The sequence below is a fragment of the Lissotriton vulgaris genome, chromosome 2_1, assembly GCF_964263255.1.
Source record: "Lissotriton vulgaris chromosome 2_1, aLisVul1.2, whole genome shotgun sequence".
NCBI lineage: Eukaryota > Metazoa > Chordata > Amphibia > Caudata > Salamandridae > Lissotriton > Lissotriton vulgaris.
The window spans coordinates 904,594,090-904,616,182 of record NC_141687.1 but is presented as its reverse complement, the minus strand read 5'-3'; the positions used below and the strand labels follow the sequence as shown (position 1 = coordinate 904,616,182).

The 22,093-nt window shown below is 44.1% G+C and overlaps 1 protein-coding gene across 1 annotated transcript in view; it reads left to right on the top strand.

The window, feature by feature from the left end:
* SF3A3 (splicing factor 3a subunit 3) overlaps positions 1-22,093 on the top strand; it is a 255,515-nt gene that overhangs the window by 1,453 nt on the left and 231,969 nt on the right. The window contains exon 2 of the mRNA XM_086956436.1: positions 21,909-21,956. Within this exon, the coding sequence (XP_086812562.1) occupies positions 21,909-21,956 (48 nt within the window). The remainder of the gene's footprint in view (positions 1-21,908; positions 21,957-22,093) is intronic.

The following is a 22,093-nucleotide window of genomic DNA, read 5'->3' as shown; positions in this document are numbered from 1 at the left end:
AAATTTAGATACAATATTGAAAAGCAGGATGAGCCTTTTTAGACTAGTTTTGATGAAATGGTAAATTGTTTCTACCGCCTTGAACGTCTTTATGATACGACATTCATGGTCCCCTGGCTTTGTTGTGAAAGGGTTCGAAGGGCAAACCTGAGGTTTCCCACATATTAAAAAGAGTGTCATGTGCAGGGCCTTTGCATTTTTTTGAAAAGGTCAAACTGATGTGAAATGCACTGCAAAAGCAACTATGGATGCTTGCCTTTGCTGTCCTCTATCAAACTCATCGATTATTTGGGAGCAGCTCCTGTGGCCAAGGGGAAAACTGCATTCTTAAGACCTTAGCGTTATTAATTTGCATTATGCCCCAGTCACATTGCAGAGTCGGGTGAACAGTGTTGTGTCTTGTTTAGAGGCATTGTTTGTATGGTACTTAGATCACACATGAGTCTCTAACAGATGGAAACAGTACTACGTGGGATGTTAACTGTACTGTAGAGGGCAAAACGTACCAAATTGGTGAGTGGTCTGTTTTCTGCTTAGTACCCCCAACATCTGAGATCAAAAGCCCATATTGTGCTGAATTGAGGTTCCCTTCAACCTAGAACCTGTTGAGACATTTACTAGGTCTCACTGGATACTACATATCTTTAGCCTACTGTAGGACCGTAGTTGTTCAGCCCTTCCACCCCAGCAACTGTCACCCTGTCATGGGCAGATCTCATAATAAAAGGTCGCTGAATAAATTCAGTTGGTCGAGTGTGAGAAGTCCTGTGATTTCTTTAGAGAGGCTGTCTTTGTGTCCAGGCCAGTCTGATGCTTCGGTCATGGGATTTAGATCTGCCATTGCATAATTCATTTAATAGGACAAGGAGCATTTGGTGTCCTTCATCAATTGCAGGTCTGTGCCGAGAGAGTACTTGTCTGGGATTGATAAGCTGTGGTAATCCATTGTTTGAACCTTTTGGCCTTACTCATGTTGAACCAAGTTTGTGGACCAGACAACCCATTAGTCCCTCACATGTGCATAGAAATGAAGAGTGAAAACCCCAAGCTTCTTCTGTAGTCTATTTGTCTGCAAGGGCTGGACCTCGCAATGCTTGCTGAGACAGGGGCATCTCATGAAAATGCAGACTGCCTTTCTAGAGATGTTACCAGTCAAGTGACCAAAAGTAACTTCTGACTTGTAGTGACTCCACAGTAGTCTGTTCTATGCCGCACATGTGGTTGGGACAGCATTTCTATTATTTGATTTAAGAAGCTGTGATACCTGCACTCTTCTTGGCTTTGCCATATGAGTTTATCCACTGAGCTTGACAGTCTGCGATTTGACTGGTAATTCTCTGCCCTTTGGCTGTGGATGATTATAAGTTGCCCCCTGTTTTGTCGACAGAAAATTCACCCCATTTGAACCCTTAAACTGAATGTACAAGCCCCCTTCTCACCAGTTATGGGGGGGACTGGTGGCGTTGGCAGCAGTGTGATGTATTACTTGGACTGGTATGGTTCTCCCTTTTCCCTGTATATTGGTATTTTGCCATGCGTGTGTGTTCATGTTCGCTGTAATTTAGTGAGTTTTATGGTCCATTTGGCCACCACGTGCAGAGAACAGAGCGGACTGGAGAGCCTGCCGGATGCAGCGCTGGTGGCTCGTTGTTTCTGGTGTTCACTCCAGGAAGAGGCATGCTGCTTGTCTTGAAGGCTCCTCACCTCGCAGCATAGCGGCCGGGCTTGGCTCCGCCTGAAACTTTGCTGAAACCGACCGGCCAGGCTTGGCTCCGCCGGCCGGACTACATCCCCCAGCATCCCTAGGGGGTCAGCGACGACGCCAGGAAGTTGCGCGCCAGTAGGCGCATAAATCACCGGCAGGTACCTCGTCCCGCGAGGACGCGCGCGGAACGTGCCGGACAAAGCCCGGACAAAGCCCGGACAAAGCCCGGACAAAGCCCGGACAAAGCCCGGACAAAGCCCGGACAAAGCCCGGACTAAGCCCGGACTAAGCCCGGACTAAGCCCGGACTAAGCCCGGACTAAGCCCGGACTAAGCCCGGACAGTCTAAGACAGTCTGAGACAGGCAGAGACTGGGCTGGGCCAGTTACTCTGCTCGTAACTCTAAGGTGAGACCATCCCATTGCTCGAGGCCGAACCAGGACATTATTTGGCACAGACTTTGTATGCATTGTGGCTAAGTTCTTTGAGGGTCTGAAGTACACGTTCCAATCGTATCTATACTGTGTTTCTAGTATTGGTGTACTATGCTTAGTAAAAAGCTATGCCCGGCAAAAAATACCATGGACAACTATCTAGTACAGGTAGTTGCTAAAATTAATAGTGAGAGGAGATCCTCACTTGGGTTGGGTCTATCTCCTAAATCACCTACATCTATTTCTTTGGCACCTGACCCAGCTCTATCCCCTGACCCAGTTAATAGTAATTGTCCTGTTGTAATACCTGATTTTGATCACAATGCTATCTTGGACCAGACAAACTGTGCACTGGAAGTTAGTATTAGTGAGGATGAGGCTTATCTACATCCACATGAGGAAAAAGCCCCTACCCCAGTGCCTGCGCCGCGCACCACTAGAGGAGTAAGAAAGGGCCAGCCAAAGCGTGGAGGGCTTTGTTCAAGTCGAAAGAAGCCTGCCTCTCCACCTAGTAACATTGTGGTGGAGGAAGAAGGGTCAAATGACGAAGTCTGTATGTCTCTAACCAACGAGCAATTTAAGAAGTTGTTGGCCCTGATAGATACCTAGATTAAGGGAGTCGTAAAGCCGTTGGTAGGTAGGATAGATAAGCTCACTAACAAGGTTAACCGATTAGGGGGCCTTTTGAGTAAAATTTTGGAGGAAGTAGAAAAATTGCCTACAGAAGTCGTTAACAGGGTTGAGTTAAAGAATGGAACATCTAGATCTGAGGGTGGTGGGGGAGCATTCCCCTTGTCCAATCATCCTGTGGCTCCACAGGTAGTTGCCGTGGATGGCGAGCAAGAGGTAGTCGTTCCTCCAGTTGTACTTACTACCCCGGAACCTGTGAAAGGCTCGGTCGAGCTCATAGTTGAGGCTTCTCCCCTAGTCCTTGTTGTAGCTAATGTCCCTACATTGGCTCCAGGACAGGATGAAACTACTTCATCACTGTTGTCCAAAGCCTTACACTGGCTAACCAATAATATGGTGATAACCCCCTGGGGTAAGCAACAACTGGCAGAGGAATTAGTTATGGCCAGGAGGGTGGAGTGGATTGGAAGCAGTCCAAAAAGATTTAGGGGCGATTGTGTTGTTTTTGAATTTTTCAGATCCTGAGGTATTAACCAACATCTTGCCCAACCTTTTGCCTCCACAGCGAAGATCCACCGACATCATCCCACTTACCTTAGACTTCTTTTACTATCGCAAAGGGGGGGGGGGGGTCCTAATCTGGGTACACTAAGAACAAAATGAAATGTGGTTTCAGCCAAGGGGAGGAGTGTTGCTAAACCCACTGAGTGGGGACTAAATCTTGAGAATAGGTTCTCAGCCCTCTCCAATTTGAATGACTGTGATTGACTCCCCGGGAGTAAAAATTTATTACCATCAGTTATAAAAGATCAGAGATTGTGCTCCCTGCCTGCCCATAATGGCAATGAGGTTGTTCAATCGGATGCTTCAAGCACTGTAGCACAGATAAGTTCAGCAGTATCAGTAGCAGGAGTGTCCTGTTCTTTGATTGTAACTCCTGAAGTGCAACTTGACTGTCCGACTGGAGTAGGGAATTTAATCTCTTGGAATTTGGCTGGGCTATGTTCCAAACTAGATTGTGGGGACTGGCTTGGCTTTGTTAACTCATATGATGTATGTTTTTTTTAAGAGACTTGGGCATGTGAACCTGTATTTATGCTAGGTTATCTACATTTTTCAGTACCAGCAACAAAGGGCCCAAAAGGGAGACCGATGGGGGGTCTTACAATTTGGGTTCGTCAGACCCTTCAACTTTCCATCAAAAATATAGAGACTAGTCATAATGACATTCAATTGATTAGGGTAACTAGTGATGTATCAGGGTCACTTGATATATACAACATATATGCTAGGAGTGCAAAGGGTGGCAGATCTGATGTTTTAATTGCATTAGGTAATCTTCTTGACAAATTTTCCCCTGATAATAATGTTGTAATAGCAGGCGATTTCAATCGGACTTTTGAGCCTCTGGTCATGTGTGAGGCCTCCATTGGAGCAGAAGAGGACTCCCACTGGGGTATTCCTGCATTAGATCTGAAGCCAGTCACACGTTGGACTGAGGACATTTTAGATCTGAATGCAATGTGCCTAGAAAAAGGTCTAAGAGCATTGAATGGACGTACAGCTTTGGACAGAAAAGGCTCTATGACCTTTGACAATGGAAGACACAAAAGCAGGATAGATTATGTTATCTGCAGCTTATCGCTGTGGTCATTTGTCTGTGATATGGAGGTCGCCGTGAGACCCGAGAGCGATCACAAACCCTTATGTGTGGAGCACAAATGGTGGCCCGCTGGGACAAATTTTGCTCCCCTGAATGCTCTTGTTCCACCTTTGGTCATCCCAGAAAATAATATGCGTAGGCTTAAATGGGCAAGCGTAGTGACCAATCAACAGGCTATTGATAATATCAATTATGAAACTGACAAAGCTATAGCCGCTTTGGAAACTATCAGTGTCTCTCCCTCTGGCATGGAGGAAGTGGTTAATATCCATGAAACCCTTTTCGCCAAGATGAAAAAACACTTTCTGAAACCCGTTAGGCGAAATGGGTCTAGAGCTAGTGAAGATGCAAAATGGTATAATGCCGAATGTAGGGCTGCACGACTGGCTCTGGGTCAGGCAATCAAAAAGAGGGTGGCCGATACTACTCGTCAAGCCAGAAAGAGTTATAAACCCTGCATAGCGAAAGCTAAAAGAGCCTGGGATGAGCTTCATTGGTGTAAATTGAAAAAAGCCAGTGACAGAAGGGATTCAAGAACGGTTTTGAATATTGTTAAATGGGGCAGTGAGAGTGTAGAGGAACCCCCTAATAACAACATACCTCAGGAGGCTTGGGTAGAATTTTTTTAGCTCACAGTATGCTCTTAATACTCAGATTACAGATGAGGAGAGTATTATTATGTCCTTTTCTCACAGTAATCTTTTTAATGACAAAGAGATTATGACTGCTATAAATGCTGTGATTAGAGGGAGACCGTGCACAGCCGGGTAATTACAGGCCAATAAGCCTTATTGACACTGTACAAAAAATAATTGGCTGGGTTGTTGTAAACAGGCTCCTAGACTGGGCAGAGGACAATAATATCCTATCACCCTACCAAGCAGGATTTCGAAGGGCAACAAGCACGGTGGACCAAGTATTCTGCTTCCAATTGCTTAAATGGAAGACTGTGGTGCTGGGAAGAGGCAGCCTATATGCGGCATTTGTCGATTTGAGGGCTGCCTTCGACCTGGTGCCACAGGCAAAATTGTGGCAAGTTTTACAGAGTCTGGGGGTCCCTGAGGAATTATTGACCTTGGTAATGCGATTGCACAAGTTTACCTTTGCTAAAATACAGTGTGGTGGCCATGATATGGTCACAGATGAATTTCCAGTAGAAAGAGGGGTTCGACAAGGGTGTTCAATGGCTCCAACCTTGTTCACTTTGTACATAAATGGTGTTGTCCCCCGCATGGTAACAGCTTCAGTTGATGCTCCATCTCTTTCAGGGCTAAAAATCCCTATACTAATGTTTGCGGACGATACGCTTATTCTGTCTAAAACCCCTAGTGGTTTGCAGCATGCTCTGTCCATTTTTGAGAATTTCTGTGGGGAACATGGATTGGAGGTGAACGCCACTAAAACTAAACTCATGACCTTTAAACCACACCGTAGCTTTAAGTCTAAAATTGTTATGAGTGGGCGGCCTCTTGAGGTGGTAAACTCCTTCACATACTTGGGAATTCTCATTGCAAACAATAATAGGTGGAGCCAGCATATAAATATTGCTACCCTGCGACATAAGCAATTATCGAGTGCCATTAATTCAGAACATAGGAAGTCTTTGACCAAACCTGTTAAGCCAGCTTTGCTGGTTTATGAAGCAAAGCCTATAGGGTCCGCACTTTATGGTGCGGAGATGTGGGGCTTTGAAAATTTGAACTCTCTACAAGGGTCAGAGAACACATTTTTAAGGCTACTCACGGGCACCCCAAAAAGTACTCCACTCCTGCCTTTAAGATATGAGCTTGGTAGGAAACAAATCAAGGACCTAGCCAGACTACGACCAATCTTATATTGGCGAAGACTCTGGACTACTCCCGAGCTTGCGCATTATGCCGAAGGTTTTATTGATGTCATAAAGGCGGACTGTTTTCATAAAATTGGTTGACTCCATTCACTAAAGGCAATATTGTTCGAGCTTGGGTTAAGTCCTATATGGCTTGATCCAGCAGGTGCGTCATTCCCCACCAAGTCTGCCCTAAAAAATATATTTTGGGAACACGTTGCTAGCAAGAGTTTGTGTAATTCCAGTAATGGGTCCATGTCCGCGGGTTTCCTGGAGGTAAAACTGTACCCGGCTCTGGAGCCGTACTGGGATATCATCACAAAGCCGGGTGACAGGAAGCTCCTATTCCAATTCAGAGCTGAAGCCCTCCCCATAAGATCATTGACAGCCAAATGGGGCTCAGGGGGGTGTGACATTTGCCCAGCCTGTAGAACGGGGAAGGAAACTCTAGGTCATTTTTTGTTCTCTTGTAAAGCATATTGTGCCCCAAGACGCGCCTGGTTAGCACCTATGTGTAGGAACCTCGGTACCACTTGTAGTTCTGTTGCCCTGCGCATTATATGTTCAAGCCCACTTACATGGATATTAATAGCCACATCTAAATACATTGGCTGGGCATGGGCGATCAGACAGAGACTGCTAGTTAATTAACTATTCTCTGTCTGTAAAACCTGTCTCTATGAACTTATCTCCATTGCTTTTTAGATTAATAATGAATTTGGTAGCTATACAGAGACTGCTAGTTAATTGACTATTCTCTGTATGTAAAACTTGTTCCCATGAAATTGATATTATCGCTTTTTAAATTGTAAATGTTTTTATAATGTATTAATCAAATCTCTTTTTAATCTTTGTAATTATTTAGCAAATACTGTGACTCCTTTTTTAATTGATTGTATTTTAAGGATCCAATAGTGCAATGTGTATGTGTTTGACTGTAAATTTAATCCTATTTTAATATTGTCAATATTTTGTGTATGTTTTGCTTTTATGAGTAATAACTCAAATAAAGCACTTTTGAATTGATTTGGTTCTCCCTTTTCCCTGTATATTGGTATTTTACCATGTGTGTGTGTTCATGTTCGCTGTAATTTAGTGAGTTTTATGATCCATTTGGCCACCACGTGCATGGCTGCGCAAGATGATGGCTGTACTGTAGGCTGCTTTTGTCCGTAGTGAAACTGACAGCCTGCCTGTCTATGCTCGGGACACTTTCTCTCTGTCATCATTCTCATCTGTGGGCTCGAGAAATCAGCAATCCTATTCCTTTTGTTTAGTGTAGGTGTCCCCTGCTTTAGTTAAACCTCGGCTAATGGAACATCCAGACTGCAATCCGCCATATTAGAGATATGGCCGTTAAAGTTTGCTACCTCCTGGAGACCTCTCAGTGAGTGTGGGCTCACTACTACATCTGCTTCTTTTGAAAAAGCGGCAAGACCAGTTGGGCCCTTAAGTGGTCTTGAAAACTGAAACTGTGTGCTTCCTGCACACTACTTATTTGACTGCTGGTGCCGAATATTGTGCACACATAGATTTGCGACTCTCTAAAATGACGCCATCATCTTTTTCATGATGGGACTGTTGTTACATGGGTTGTTGGATTTGAAGCTCGGAAAATTAATTTTTTTAACTCAGCAGCTGTGTCTAGCTCTCTGAGTTGTTCATTAGTGATCCCAGAGCCAGAAATCACTTAAGGAAAGTTGCATACATACCCAAGGTGTAGAGTATTTTTTGAATAGCACCTCTGTCCTGTTGTCCGCTTTTTTCCAGTGTTGTGGTAAAGTCCTTAAGTTTGCAGACTTCATATTAGTGAAGACTCATACGATAACATTGGCCATAGGACCTATATTATAGAAAATCCAGCACCTAGTGTTCAGACATTGTTGGAAACATTTGAATGTTTATTGTTGGTATATAATGAGCTAATACCTTCTAGGTTTTCATGTAAATCATTTTTGTAACTCTTCTGTTTATTTTTTATTCTTAGTAAGTGTTAGTCTTTAAAGAGGTGATAGCTCGGGCTTCCCATTCAGTTTCATTTACTGTGTCAAACCCCTGCCACCTCCAAGTGCATGTGCTTATTTCTCTACCCCATGGAGAAAAGTTGATAACAAGCATTTACAATGCAATGGTCTCTGCATTATTAAAGGTAGAGCTATTGGCATTGTTCATGACTTTTTTTTTTTAAATCATAAATAAATGGCATTGTCATTTACATTGCCAATAGCTTAATCGTTAAATAAATGGCACTGCGCACAGTCCAGTGTTACTTGTATAAAGCAACCAGATATATTCAGAAACGCATGTAAGGAACTGGTGGAACTATGTTTAACAGTTTGCACTTAAAACAGCTAAATTGTGTATATACAACATCACAACAGGCGTAAAGCAGGTAGTTGTGTGATACGTTCAGTAGTATATAAAGTAGCGGTGCGATGCTGACGACACAATACATGGACGGTACTGTATTCCGCACTTGTGCATTACATACGTTCAAGAACAATTTACACGGCGACTTGTGTTTATTTTACACAACAGCTGTAAAAACGACAATAAACACATATTTCCTACATAACTAATAAATCTGGATATTGCTACATTACTGTAATGTCGTATGTGAGATCCCTGCTGACTCTACAGGAGTAAGGCTGTAAGGTACACTCACTAGCCTCTGTTGTGTATTATTTCATATACCTCTTCCTTTATAGGAGTAAACTCGTTACCTTTGCTGACTTTCCACCAATGAAACGGAATGTGCACATCACTCCTCCTGACTTAACCCAAGCGGCACTGCAGTGAACCAATCCCATCCCTGCTTACAGAAGTAGAACTTTAATGCACACACAAGGTCTGCTCACTTTAGAGAATTAAGCATTGATATACATCAAAGTATTGGCATTAATACTCCGAATTCCCGCTTTCTTTATGGGAGCTGCACTATGTACACGCCTCTTCCCTAATTACAGTGAATAAGTAAAACTGTCATTTTAGACAATGTATCCGATCTTACTTTACATAAACAAAAATAGAACCTACACTCACAGCCCTGTTTACACTAGTGACCCTGAAATGCACCCCCCCCCCTTCGATTATAGGAGTACAGCTGCCTGCACACTCAGTACAAGTTACACTGTAATGTGCTCATTTTTCCATGCTTTGTAATAGAAGTGAAGGGCAATTAACCACCCGAATGCATGCAGTAATACGACTGTAACACACACACTACCTGCTGCTTACAGTACGCAGGTGAAACTGATGTGTCCTTTATTTCCCTGCATTCTGTACAGAGTATAGCGATGATCAGAGCGCCCTGCTCATTTTACAAAAGTACAACGTTCAAATATATATTATATTTCTGAAGAAAAAACGTTATTTACACACTTAACAATAAATGAAACCGTACAGAGGACATCACGTCTCTACCGACCTCACACAGGTACAGTACACACCCCCTGCATACTTTATAAAGTAAAGCTGTACTGCGCGCATCCAAGCCCTGCTTCCTTTATAAAGTAAACCTGCTCGGCGCGCATCGGAGCCCTGCTTACTTTACAAAAACGAAACTGTACAGGGGACATCACATCCCTGCCCACACATAAAGATGTTAATACCGCCTGCTTACTTTAAGAAGTAAAGCTGCTGGGCGCGCATCGGATCCCTGCTTACTTTATAAAAGTACAACTCCAGACTGAAATGCATAATTTACCCAAGTAAAATGCAATATACGCACCCCCTGCTTCAAATCTGCAATGCACTCCTCATGGCCTTGCCTCCTCTCTGAAAGTAAAGCTGCAGTGTACATGTCACACCCCTGCTTACCGCACACAAGTAAACCCTGCTGAACTCACCCTGCCCCTGCTTACTCAGCAACAGTGAAACTGTAGGCTGCACCCCCACCCAGCTTTCTTTCAGAGACCGCCTCTCCCTGCATTGAAAAAGTAAAGCTGTGTACACCCCCTGCTCGCATCCTGCCCGGCTTCCTGTACAGGAATAACCCTGTAATGCACTCACCTCATCCGATCTTCCTCCATGGAAGTAAGCCCATCCGCCCTGCCTCCCTTACACCGCCTTGGCTGCAGCTCCCACAATCCTTCGTACGGTTTAAGAGATGCGCTTCGAGTAAACAGAACAGCTGCAAAGCAACACGTCCAACTTTAAAGCACTCTGTGGGGAAAAGTGAAATGGAATATAAAACCGCGGTCTAAACATGACAAGCAAACGGGAATTATGCGGCAGAATCCGGGCATGTTCGGGTCGGACACTTGGATCCTCGCCAGTTGTGAGCTCAAACTGACAGTTAAACAAGGGATAGTTACCTCGCGCTGCTCTCCTGGTTTTACCGAGCAGCAGTAAAATGGCGGCCGCAACTCCGAAAATGTCGGAATCGGGGGCGTGTTTTTGGCGTTCTGAGTGACAGATGACGTCACAGTCGAAAGAGCGCAAAAAAAAACCCCTGAATCCGAAAGAGATGGGGCTTTAAAGGAGTGACGACCCTCTCCTCCAATGGCTGGCCTCCGTTTAGGAAGCCAGCCAATGGAGGAGAGGCGAGTTCAAGCCCCCATTCTCCAAAACGTTAAATCTCCTCCCGGAGGCTGTGCAAGTGCAGCTTTCGGTTCTCGACCTAAAAAAGGCTACAAGCACAGTTTTGAGCTATGCAGAACTACTGTGAGATAACTTGCTTAAAGATTAGCCCAAGGAAATCAAAGATAATGTTTATCAGTTACCGACAGCGGGCAAGGAAATTTGTACTGAGTGTGAGCAAATTTAGAACTGGGGGATGTCTACCCATACATCTTTGTTGTAATCCTGTCAAGCAATAGAAGTTGGAAAGAAGACATTTATAAGGCAGCTGACAAATTGAAAGCATTATTCCACGTCATGATCATGGAAATATATTTTCACAGCAAATCTATAAAGTGTCTGAACTCTGGTGAACGCACCTCAAAATGTGACTCCAGCTATTCAGAGGCTTTCCAACTATTGCTGAGTAGTTCAATGTTGGCTTTAGTTCCATTCTAGCTAGATTTCAACTGTCATCTGTCAAATATGCTTAATGACACCTACAAATAGACGGAGTGACGAGGCATGGAAGGGGCACTCAAAAATTGGTACTAGGTCAAACAATTTGCAAAGGTGCCCTCTGGATGCATGTCCTAATAAATATAATACTGGATTCAGTATGGATTTATTAAGACAAGGTGTTTGGTACCAAACACCATTGGTTTCTGTGAAGCCATCATGTAGCTGGGTAATTTGTAATGACCAGTGCTCTGTACATGGACTTAAGATGGCTTCCCTGTTCACTTACAATGTCTAGAAATAGAGGTCACAGGGGCATATACATATATCCTTATGTGTAATATAATTAACCCTGCCTTAGGGCTGTAAGGCCTTCTGTAGGAGTAGCTTACATGTATTGCATGCAGTGTCTGTGGGCATGGCACTCATAATGTGCAGTGTTGTGTTTTCAAATTCGTGTGCACCATTTCACACATCCTGTAACAGTAGTTACTGGATGTTTTTTTTCTGTGGGTCACTTAAGGTGGCAAAATACATACTTCAGCCCTTAGGGACCCTCTTCAGTACCCATGCCCTATGTACCAGGGGTACCACTTACTAGGGACTTTAAGGGTGCTGAGTTCCTTGCCAATTGGTGGCCATTTGAACATTTTACCTTGTTTTAGGTAAAGCGCACTGGTGACCTGATTAGCAGGAACCCAGTGCACCTTCAGTCAAAACTGCATCAATAACCTGCAAAAAGTGAGGTGACCATGTAAAAATGGGTCGCTTTCCTACAACCAGTGCCAAAAGAGATGCCTACTGGCCTTAGGGAGGCACTAGGCACCAGAGCTGTTTAATGTATTTGATGTTTTGCAGTTTGCCCAGTGTGGTCTGATGAAGCTAAAACCCCACACGATAAGAGGTTGCTTATTCTGCTAAGGAGTTCTCGCTTGTTTGGAACATTGCTAAGAAAGATAAAATTAGCTTTAACAAATGCTTATGGTGTTGCCTGAGGAAAGGTCTGTCTATTTTATTCTAAATTATCCACTGTATGCTGAAATCGGAGGAAACAAACTATAGTTTAACCAATTGAAAAGGAGTATCTTGAAGAAGAGACCATTTTATGACAATTATGATGACACAATGAGACTGATGGTACAGAGTTCAAAATGTGCTGGACAAAAAGAGAAAAACAAGCATTGGCATAGCCAATAGGTCTCACTTTTGGGACCTTATAAGTATTTAGTTATGCAGCACAATATCCTTGGTGCAACAACATCAACTGTTGCATGGCTAAACACTTATAAGGTCCCAAAGACGAGACCTATTGGCTATGCCAATGCTTGTTTAACTTGTGCGATTACCCTCCCTTCTTGCTAGGAAACTTTCCATGATTTATTTGCTAAGAAAACACACATTTATCTCAGGGGAAACCCATTAATCCAACAACGCATCTGGGACATTAAACAAACTAAATATAGTGATGCCTATGGTATTCCTTTTTATAATCTTTCTAGTTATAGGACTGATACCGAAAAATTATCTATCCTATGTATTCCCAGAGTGATGTGGTGGTGTTCGCATGGTGGTGTCCCAGAGTGATGTGGTGGTGTCCCCAGAGTGATGTGGTGGTGTCCCCAGAGTGATGTGGTGGTGTCCCCAGAGTGATGTGGCGGTGTCCCCAGAGTGATGTGGTGGTGTTCCTGAGTGTTGGAGGGTGGAGTTGGAGGGTGGAGTTATATCGTTTTTACTACTCTTGGTCGATCTGTTGAATTCATTTGCACCGAGTAGCACGCTACTCTGGAACCCAGGTTTACTGCTTAATCTAGTTGTTGTTAATTATTGCTTGCTATTTGGGGTTAGTTATGTGCTCCCAAGAAAATCATTCTATACATTTGCTCCAGTTTCATTGTGGTAGATTAGCTTAAAAGCACACACTCTGGCATCCACACAATTTTCCCCTGAGGCCCAGCTCAGGTGTGTTTTGCCCTCATACTCAACCCTCTAAAAGGGCCCCAGGTGGTCAATGGAGCTGGAATGGCAACAGATACTGGAAACAATTGACACCCTCTAAAAAAACCAATAACGTCTCAAACAAATACAGTTTGTTGATGCTTTGAATTCACTTTTGAGCAAGTTCTAGAGTTTTTATTTTTTTATCACCTGAGCCTGAGAGATATAGCATGTCTCTGTCTCTGGGGCTTGTTTGAGGCTGGGGGTGCGGGACGTGGTGTATGGGGGCCTTACCCCACCCTGGTCTGTCAATTGTTTGACATATTCATGCCGTCCCAATGCAATGACTCCGGGCCTCATTGAAGGCTTGGGAATCAAAGGGCTCGCGAGGGCAGCATCACCCCCTCAAAGGAATCCTTTTATATGGAAAGTGGGTCAGTGGGCAGATGGAAAACAGCTGGAGAGAGTGCCAAAAGGAGCTGGGGAGCAGGGGCCTACGGGGAGGGGTGCTGGCCGCACCGGAGTGGCTGGGAGACTGGCAGGAATGGGGTCTGAGCCGTGGGGCGCATGCATTGGTGCCGTGTAATTAGCGCCTTCTCTGCTGCGAGGCTCTGGAGCACTATTAGAGGCGTTCGTAATTGAGTCTGGGCGATCTAGGCAAAGAGAGAGACAGTGAGAGATAGAGAGAGAGGGGAGCTGAGGTTAAAGAGAGAGAAGGAAAAAAGGACGGAGAGTGAAAGGGGAGAGAGAAAAAGAGAGGGAATGAGAGTAAGAAAAGGAGAGCCGAGGATATTGGAAAGAGAATGCGGGGAGAAACAGGGGGAGAGGAAGGATGAGAGAAAAAGAGAGAACGCGGGAATGACAGGGGGTTTGTGGTACAGTCAGGAGTTCAAAGTAAAGATTTTAAAAGGAATACATACACATGCACGAGGCACGAAGGCTGGGGAGCAGGAGATCATATGAATTAATCTAATTGGCTAAAGAGAAGATGCAAAAAATAAGTTAAAAGGGAGAAAGCAAGAAGGAATAAAAGTGGATTAAAAGGGCTGCAATTTCAATTAGCATGCAATGCAAAAATAGAGGAAAAAGTGTAACAAAAAAGTAAAAGAAAAAGACAGTAAGCATACAAATAAAGTAGACAAATTAATGAAAAATTATTAGGAATTAAAAGTGGACAAAAGAGGGAATTAATGAGATGATGGAGAGCGAATAAAGGTGGAATGCAAGCAGCCTATGAAATGATATTCCGAAAAGAGGACTGTGGGAATGAATTAACTGTTGGATAAAAGATAGAACTAAAAAAAAACAGTCATGTGTTTTCTCTTGTACTTGTAAAATGTGCGCACTCGCTGACATTAGCTCTCTGTGACAAGGATCATTTTCCACCTCTGCACAAACAGGAAAGAGTGGCTCAGAATCCACCATTTTGAGGCTGACAAAGGACCCTGTATGATCGTAGACGGCAATCAACGGACATCAAACCAAGTTGCAGTGAATTGCTTTTGAAGGACAGGCAGCGCTGGGAGGAAGACAGATTCTGCGGAGCGCGTGAAGTGGCAGAGGGGGGCGGGGTAGAGTATTTATTTGAAGTCTGAAGCTCTCCGCATTGCTGTGGTGGGTCTGATGCGATAATGCGAGGCAGCTGGGGGGGGGGGGGGGGGGATGCAAACGGCAAGCACGTGCACGGGGACATGCACTGTGAGTTTTCCACCTGCCAAAGCACTTGGTCTAGAGTTTGTTTCAACTGCTATAAACTCGCCTATTAATCCCTGCGGGATATAATAGGCGAGCCCTAAAAAGCAAGCGTGTTACCTCTGTACTAAAGCCAGGAGTCAAGAATGTTCTAGAGCCTGGACCACATATGCCTTGTAGTTATTTTAATAATAATAATAATAATAATAATCCACATTTGTAAAGTGCACAATCACCCGTAAGGGTCTCTAGGCGCTGGGGGCCGTCGGGAAGATTAAGCAAGCTATTACCCAGAGTCACATGGTGCTGGGCTAATCTGCAGCTGGTGCCGGGGATCAAACCGTGATCCCCAGATTCCAGAGTCAGTCGCCCTAGCCACGGCGACACGCCTCTCCCTAGTTATGTATATGCACTCATAGAATCGGATTGGATGAACATTTAGCCAATAGATTAATAAGTCCATCACAACCATGTGCCTCCTCTCCATTATTTATTGTTCTTGAGAAGGGAGTCGATCTAAGAATCTATATAGATTATAAAGTAATCAATGGGATTCCAATCAAAAAAATATATCCCATTGCCTTTGATACACATTCTACTAGATGTGACAACATGCAAAGATTTTCTTCAAACTTTGACAAAAGGGAGCGTATTACTCAGTATAACTTACTCCGAGACGCAAAGAATGGAAAGCTGCTGCATTTTTTACAAAGTTTTGATTATTTGAATACCAAGTCTTTCTCTTTGGATTCTGTAACAATACAGCTGGTTTTTAGTAATTTTATCAATGAAGTCCTAACAGGTTTTTTTGGATGTCTTCTGTCTGTATAGTTTATTTAGATGATGCAAATCAGCAATGTAAGCAAGGATGCTAAACACTTTTTTTCACATTACTAACCACAATAACCACTGGACAAACCACTACCCTTGGGATCTGGATTAGCGTGCTACTCACCGTAAAGAGTTTAAATGCCTCATCAGGGGTATTAAGGACTTTATAAATCCAATTAAAATTACGAAGGGCTGAGGGAGCTAGGCTTGAGGCCAGCAAAAGCCTGTGGTAGCACTTTGAGCAGGTCCAATGTGGTGTGGGCGGGCAAACTGAGACAGAGACAGTTTGTCAGTCAGGGAGTTATCAGGCAAATATTAAAAGGCCTTCAATAAAGCTGAGTGCAGCTTGAAGAACCACTCTTCATAGGAATTAAATTGGTTTCGGGACACTAGGCATAAAGATGATACATACCTTCAGAAACGTAAGAGCCACCAACATAATAGCTATGTCCATTGGGACGTATGCCGGCATAGGCTAAAACTAAAGGGATCTTCATTAATTGATCAAAAGGATGCATGGCATCAGGAATGAGTAGGCTACCACTGGAAGTGTTATTTTAGTGGCACTGTAGACAACAGGTGTAAAGACCTTCTTTGAGCCACATGTTGGAGGTATCTATGTTTGTATTATTGTATATTTTTCAGTAAGCCTGCAGGTAGGCAAAAATCAATGGAGTGTTATGTCCATAGCGTAAAACAAAGCAAGAATAAGCAAGAGTTATCAGAACACCAAAACCCCGTCCATCTCTTATCCTAAATATGGAGACGAGAGCCTCAGAACCATCTTGCATTAATCATACTTTGCCAACTCCAGCATCTGGTGACGTCATGAAGTAGTTCCAATGACACTGCCTTCCTAGTTAATAAACGTTTCTCCTTACTGAAGGGTTTAATTTCTTAGAACATCGTGTGGCATCAATGCAAAATTTTCTCACGTGGCCTGGCGAAAATGTGATTTCCTGCTGAAAAAGATCTATTGCATCCTCTAAGGACCAATAATTTCGCCAGAAAATTGGTTTTGTTTGTTTCACATCACATAATTGATTATAAAAGTCTGCAAAAGAAGCAGTGCAATGAAGAGCAAGGTCGGGATTTAACACAGTGGAGGCGGCCTCGAAGCAAACTATTTCAGAATACAACACGCTAGCAATCTCTAGAATCAAATCAAGTTTGTCATGCCGCCACTACTCACCACAATAAGATCAGCTGATTCTAAAATAAGGGGGTTCACTGAATACTACTAGCTCTGCTCACTTATTGTCCTGCACTGCTGGATTGCAGGTGAAGATGTGCCTAACTGTTAGCCAGAGTGTGGAACTGGGGAACCAGTGTGACTCGACAGCCCGTGATCCTGGGCAAATAAATAAGTCCTGTATCTAGCGTGCCTTAAAAAAAATTAAAAGCTTACCTTGTTAAGTGTAACCAGGCGCTAAATAAAGCTGCATAACATTTTTTTTTTTAAAAAAGAAGGGCACTGAGGACACGCTCTTGCTAAATTTGAGAGGTAGAATATCAGCACTTCTCAGCTGGGCTGCAGTACTTTTAATTTTGGAGTACCTGCACTTCTGACAAGCAAACGGGTACCCTGGCAGGACCATATACTTTCGTTTTTACATTTTAAGCACTGCTACTGCTCATGAGGCCATTAACACACAAAATGGTGAAACACACAAGGGCAGAATTAGTCATCGACCGTTGTGCAAAAAGGATCCCAAATGTGCTAATGGGGTTTGGACCCCTCTATCAATAGTCTCAATTATGTGGGTGGGTGTGGTCAAGGGGCAGGAAGGCGACCAGAAAACCTTTCATGGCTGACACTACCAGCCCGAGTGAAATGCTGAACAGCGTTCTAGTGGTGGAACGGGACCCACACTGTGATGAGGCTAGGCCCATTTATAGGGAGGACGCTGAGCTGGGAGAAGGGTGCAGGAAGGCGAAGGCGAAAGCTGCACGAGAGATGGAGAACCAAGGACAGAGGACCGAGATCACAAGATGCCGTTAAGAGTAGACAGACGGAGCAGCTTCGTCGGGCAAAAGACGTGAGAACACCAGGAAGTCTGAAGAGGCGGTGAGAGAAGGAGGCACGACCCCCATCGAGACTGGAAGAGGTGCCAAAGAATGAGACGTTCTGGGGATCCAAGACGCAAACCCCATCGAGACTGGATAAGGTGGACGAGTGGGTCAGAAAGCGGAGTTGCCACATCTCCGGGGAAATGCAACACAGGTCAGGTCGATGCTGCTCTTTAATGGAGCCTTGGCCTCAGGCAAGTGAAGGGGAAAAAGTGGTAAATAACAGATGGCATAGACGGGGAGGAATTAACAAAACAATAATTAAAACATTAGCGAAAAGAATGAAACCGGAATACAGGGGAGAGGTATAGAGAAAAAATAGAATTCGAAAGAAGAAAGAGAAGGAAAGTAAGATGGGAGGCAAAGAAATGGGAGCAAATAAAGAATAACACTCAGAGAAATGGAGAGCGAGAAGAAAGAACAAGCATTGGCCGCCCGGACGTGAAACTGACGCAGCCGTGAAAGTGAAACTGAGCGCGCTGTTGTGTATTCTGAGGGACCTGGCTGAGAGGAGGCTGATAGGCAGTGAGTGGCCGAGAGGGGGGAGAGTGGGGGGTTGTGTGTGTGTGTGTGTGTGGGAGGGGGGCCGGGTTGTGTGTTTATGCGTTGGTCGTGAGGAAAGGCTAGGCAGGGAATGTGGTTGCTTCACAGGAGGAGGGCTGCTCGGGAGGGGGTAGTGAGAGCAGAGCCCAAGGGGATGGAGGAGCATGCTGTAAGGCTTAATGAGCCATGAAAGAAAGGCAGATGGCAGCTGCGTGTGTAACCGCAAGCTTGAGGCCAGCAAAAGACTCTGGTAGCACTTTAAAAATTAAATGTCTCGCAGAGCAGTGCATGCGCTGGCTCAGGCGAGACCTAATCAATAGTTAAATGAATTGCATGCACTTAGAATTGGTGGCAGGGGCATTGTTTGAAAACTAAGATTGGGGGAGAGGATGCGCTTCAGATACATCAACAAATGTTCTGGCATATTATTGTTAAAAATACACCATATGACATGCAGAGCGCATGAGAGGGGCTAAGGGGCTGTGGAAAGGGAAAAATGCAGGTTGGTAAGGGTACTAAGTGAAAGAAAACACTATATTTTGTAAAATAACCAACATTTTTGAAGACTTTCAAAACGGAGAGGGAGAGAGTTTGTGTGCGTTTAGCACTGTTTCATGAATCTTCATGACATTTTCCAAAAAAGAGTCCTGGGGATTCTAGTTGACCATGGAAAGTTTCAGGGCGATCCGTGAAGCAGGGGCTGAGAAAAGGGGGGGGGGGTGCAAAAAAGTGTTTTTCCCATTTTAATTCCCACAGGAAATTTGAACATGACTACAGACCAAATCGCTGGAAGTAATGACACCAAATTTGGTCCAGAAAGCGTGCCTTTCAAGGATCCGACAGCCCTTGTGCTGATATCCTATTGGCTGCCAACACTTCAACCTAGAAGTGTTGGCAGCCATATTGGGGGGGGGGGTTGGAGGATGATGGCGGGGGTGGAATAATACATTAAAAAAAGAAAATGGGGCAGGGGAATACCCTGACTGTTATCTCTTTACCTGGGGTGCCAGTGGGACCCTGCCATGGCAAAAAAAGCCTTTTTACCAACCTTTTCGCCAAAAATTGCAATGGATCCGCGACTCTGGTGAATTTTTCAAAAAATCAAGCAAGCTTGGGCTCCCGTGCTTGTTTTGAAAAGAGCCCTTGGTTGGGCCAGGTCCCAGTGGCATTTTTTTTAAATAAAAAGAGAGGGGGAAGCACAGACACTCCTTCTAAGCCTCTTTGTGCCCCAGGGACCACCACCTCCCTTGAGATTTACGTTTATAAATGGAAGGGGGCTTCACGGACCCCCTTCTTGGCTTTGTAGAATCCTCGGGGACCACCACCTTCCCGGGGCTTTATTTTTCATAAATAGAGGGTGGCCATGTAGCCCACCCTTCTGAGCTTTGTAGAATCTCCGGGGATCACCACCTTCTTTGGGCATTAAAATAACCAATTGAACGGGGGGCCTCAGGTCTCTGGGACCACCAACTCACCAGGGCGATATATAAAAAATACAAGGAAGAAGGCTGTGCAGTCCCCCCTCATGGGCCATATACTGCCTGGAGACCACCACTTCCTTGGTGTCAGCCTGTGAACTCAGAAGAAAAGAGGCTACAGGCATCCCCCACCTGTCCGTGGGGAGCGCCACCTCCTTTTGTCCTGGGATGCCCATCCAGGGACATAGCTGTTTGCTCTGCCTTGGCAAAAGCTTTGACAGTTTCAGCGAAGTCACAGCAAACACTAACTTCGCTCCCAGCAAGCAGGAGCTGTCAAACTGCTCCCGCTTTCTGGGTGCAGAGTTTAGTTTGTTTCCCTAACAAACTAAACAATTGCTCCCACACAGAGGGAGCTGCATGTTTAGCAATGCCGGCTCCCCCTGGTGTCAGGGAACCAGCAGGGACTACGGGGGCATGCAGGTTTCCCGCGATCCCCCATTGGTGCAGACTGGGTTCTCTGGGTGGGCACCAGGGCACCTAGCATAACTTGGCTGGACCCTGGGGGATGGGATCCCCGGGCCGAAATGGTCCTGATGGTGATTTCACAGAAATTAAACTTCAACGGGAAGCACTTACACATATAAATATAGCAGGTGCCCCAGCCAAAGCTTAACTTTAGTAAATCACAAACAATCCTAACTTCTTGGCCTTCGCAAAAGCAAAGGAAATGTGTTTCCTCTTCTATTCCATGTTGAAAAACAATATGAAATCCTTAATGGAGATGAATGCATTGTTGATATATTGGAGTGCAATCTGATCTGTTGTGACTGTGATGAGTAGTTTCTTTCTTGTCGACTTCTGAAAGCAGCAGAGTCCATGTTTATCCATTTTCAGTACCATAAGTATGGAGATGCCCAAAATCCCTTGCACAACTTGCACACCCACTCACAGACCCACTCTCAAACCCATAGCGCTACATTTAGACCCAGCCACAGACCCTCTCAGGCACCCACACACCCATTCACAGACCCATACATCCACTCGCACCCATACAGCCCACTCACCGCCCTATAAAGCCACTTATATACCAACTCTCAAAGGTTACAGTTAGGAATTGCATTTAATAAACAGTAGAAAAATATTTAAAAAACAACGGTTACAGGGACGTTAGTTTGGCTCAGATTTCATTCATACAAACACGTAATTTAGCAATTGTATGTGAGTGGGTGTATGAGGGGATGCAAGTTGTTCTGTGGATGTCATCAATGTTGTCATTTGAGATATCAGTGATAATGTCATGAGTGATGTAATATGTGAGGTCATAAGCAGTGCATTGCGGAGGCATTAGTTATAGCTAGCTCAGGTAACTATAACTGCTGAATTTTTCTGGTTTTGTATGAGTGAAATCTGAGCCTAACTATAATGTCCCTGTAATCTTAGGTGTATGTATGTATATATCTATATATAATATATACGCAAAACTCCAACCTTCGATCTCCCAAAAGCAGGCAAAGGAGCACAGACCACAAGTAGGTGCAGATTTCTATTTTATTGATTCAAACAAGCACTAGCAGCATGACGCGTTTCGGCTCCGAGGAGCCTTGATAACATGACGCGCTTAACAGTGCAAGGTCAGTTTTTATACAACTTTTTTTCACTTTTTTTTGCTATTTTCTCTTTCCATTCTTAAAGTGACAAGTTCCCTATGTGCAAGGTAAGGCATGGAAATGGACAACATATCTTCAGTTCAAGATTTCTTGACTAATGACATAATTTATACATTCACGTTTAAATACCTATTCAAATTATGCATAGTTGATTCATTGCTTTTGGTACATCCTGGTATAAATACCTGTCCAAACACTTTTTGTAAATAGATACATAAAGTGCTAATGCAACTTACAGTACGTATCAAAATATATATATTGTGTGCGTAAACAAGGGCAACTGCCCGAAATGCGTCAGTTTCGTTTGCTGCTTTTTACCTGAATAAATAACATCTTACCTTATATTTGGATTCGTGCTGGCTTTCTGTTCCTGGGAGACCGGAGTTGCAGTTTGCATTTTGAGTGTATATATATATATATATATATCCTACTTAACTGTGTCAAGAGGTTTTATGTTCCTTTTTCTTTCCATAGTTACGAGACCAGATCAACTCTGACCATCGTACAAGGGCAATGTTAGATGTAAGTATTTTTTTCTTTTCTTGTGTAGATGTCTACTCCAAAAATGTTTCACAATGGATTAAATCACAGGTTCAGAGAAAGAAACCCAAGTTATTGCAAAACCTAATAATGAGGCACAACCACCATTAAACCACCCT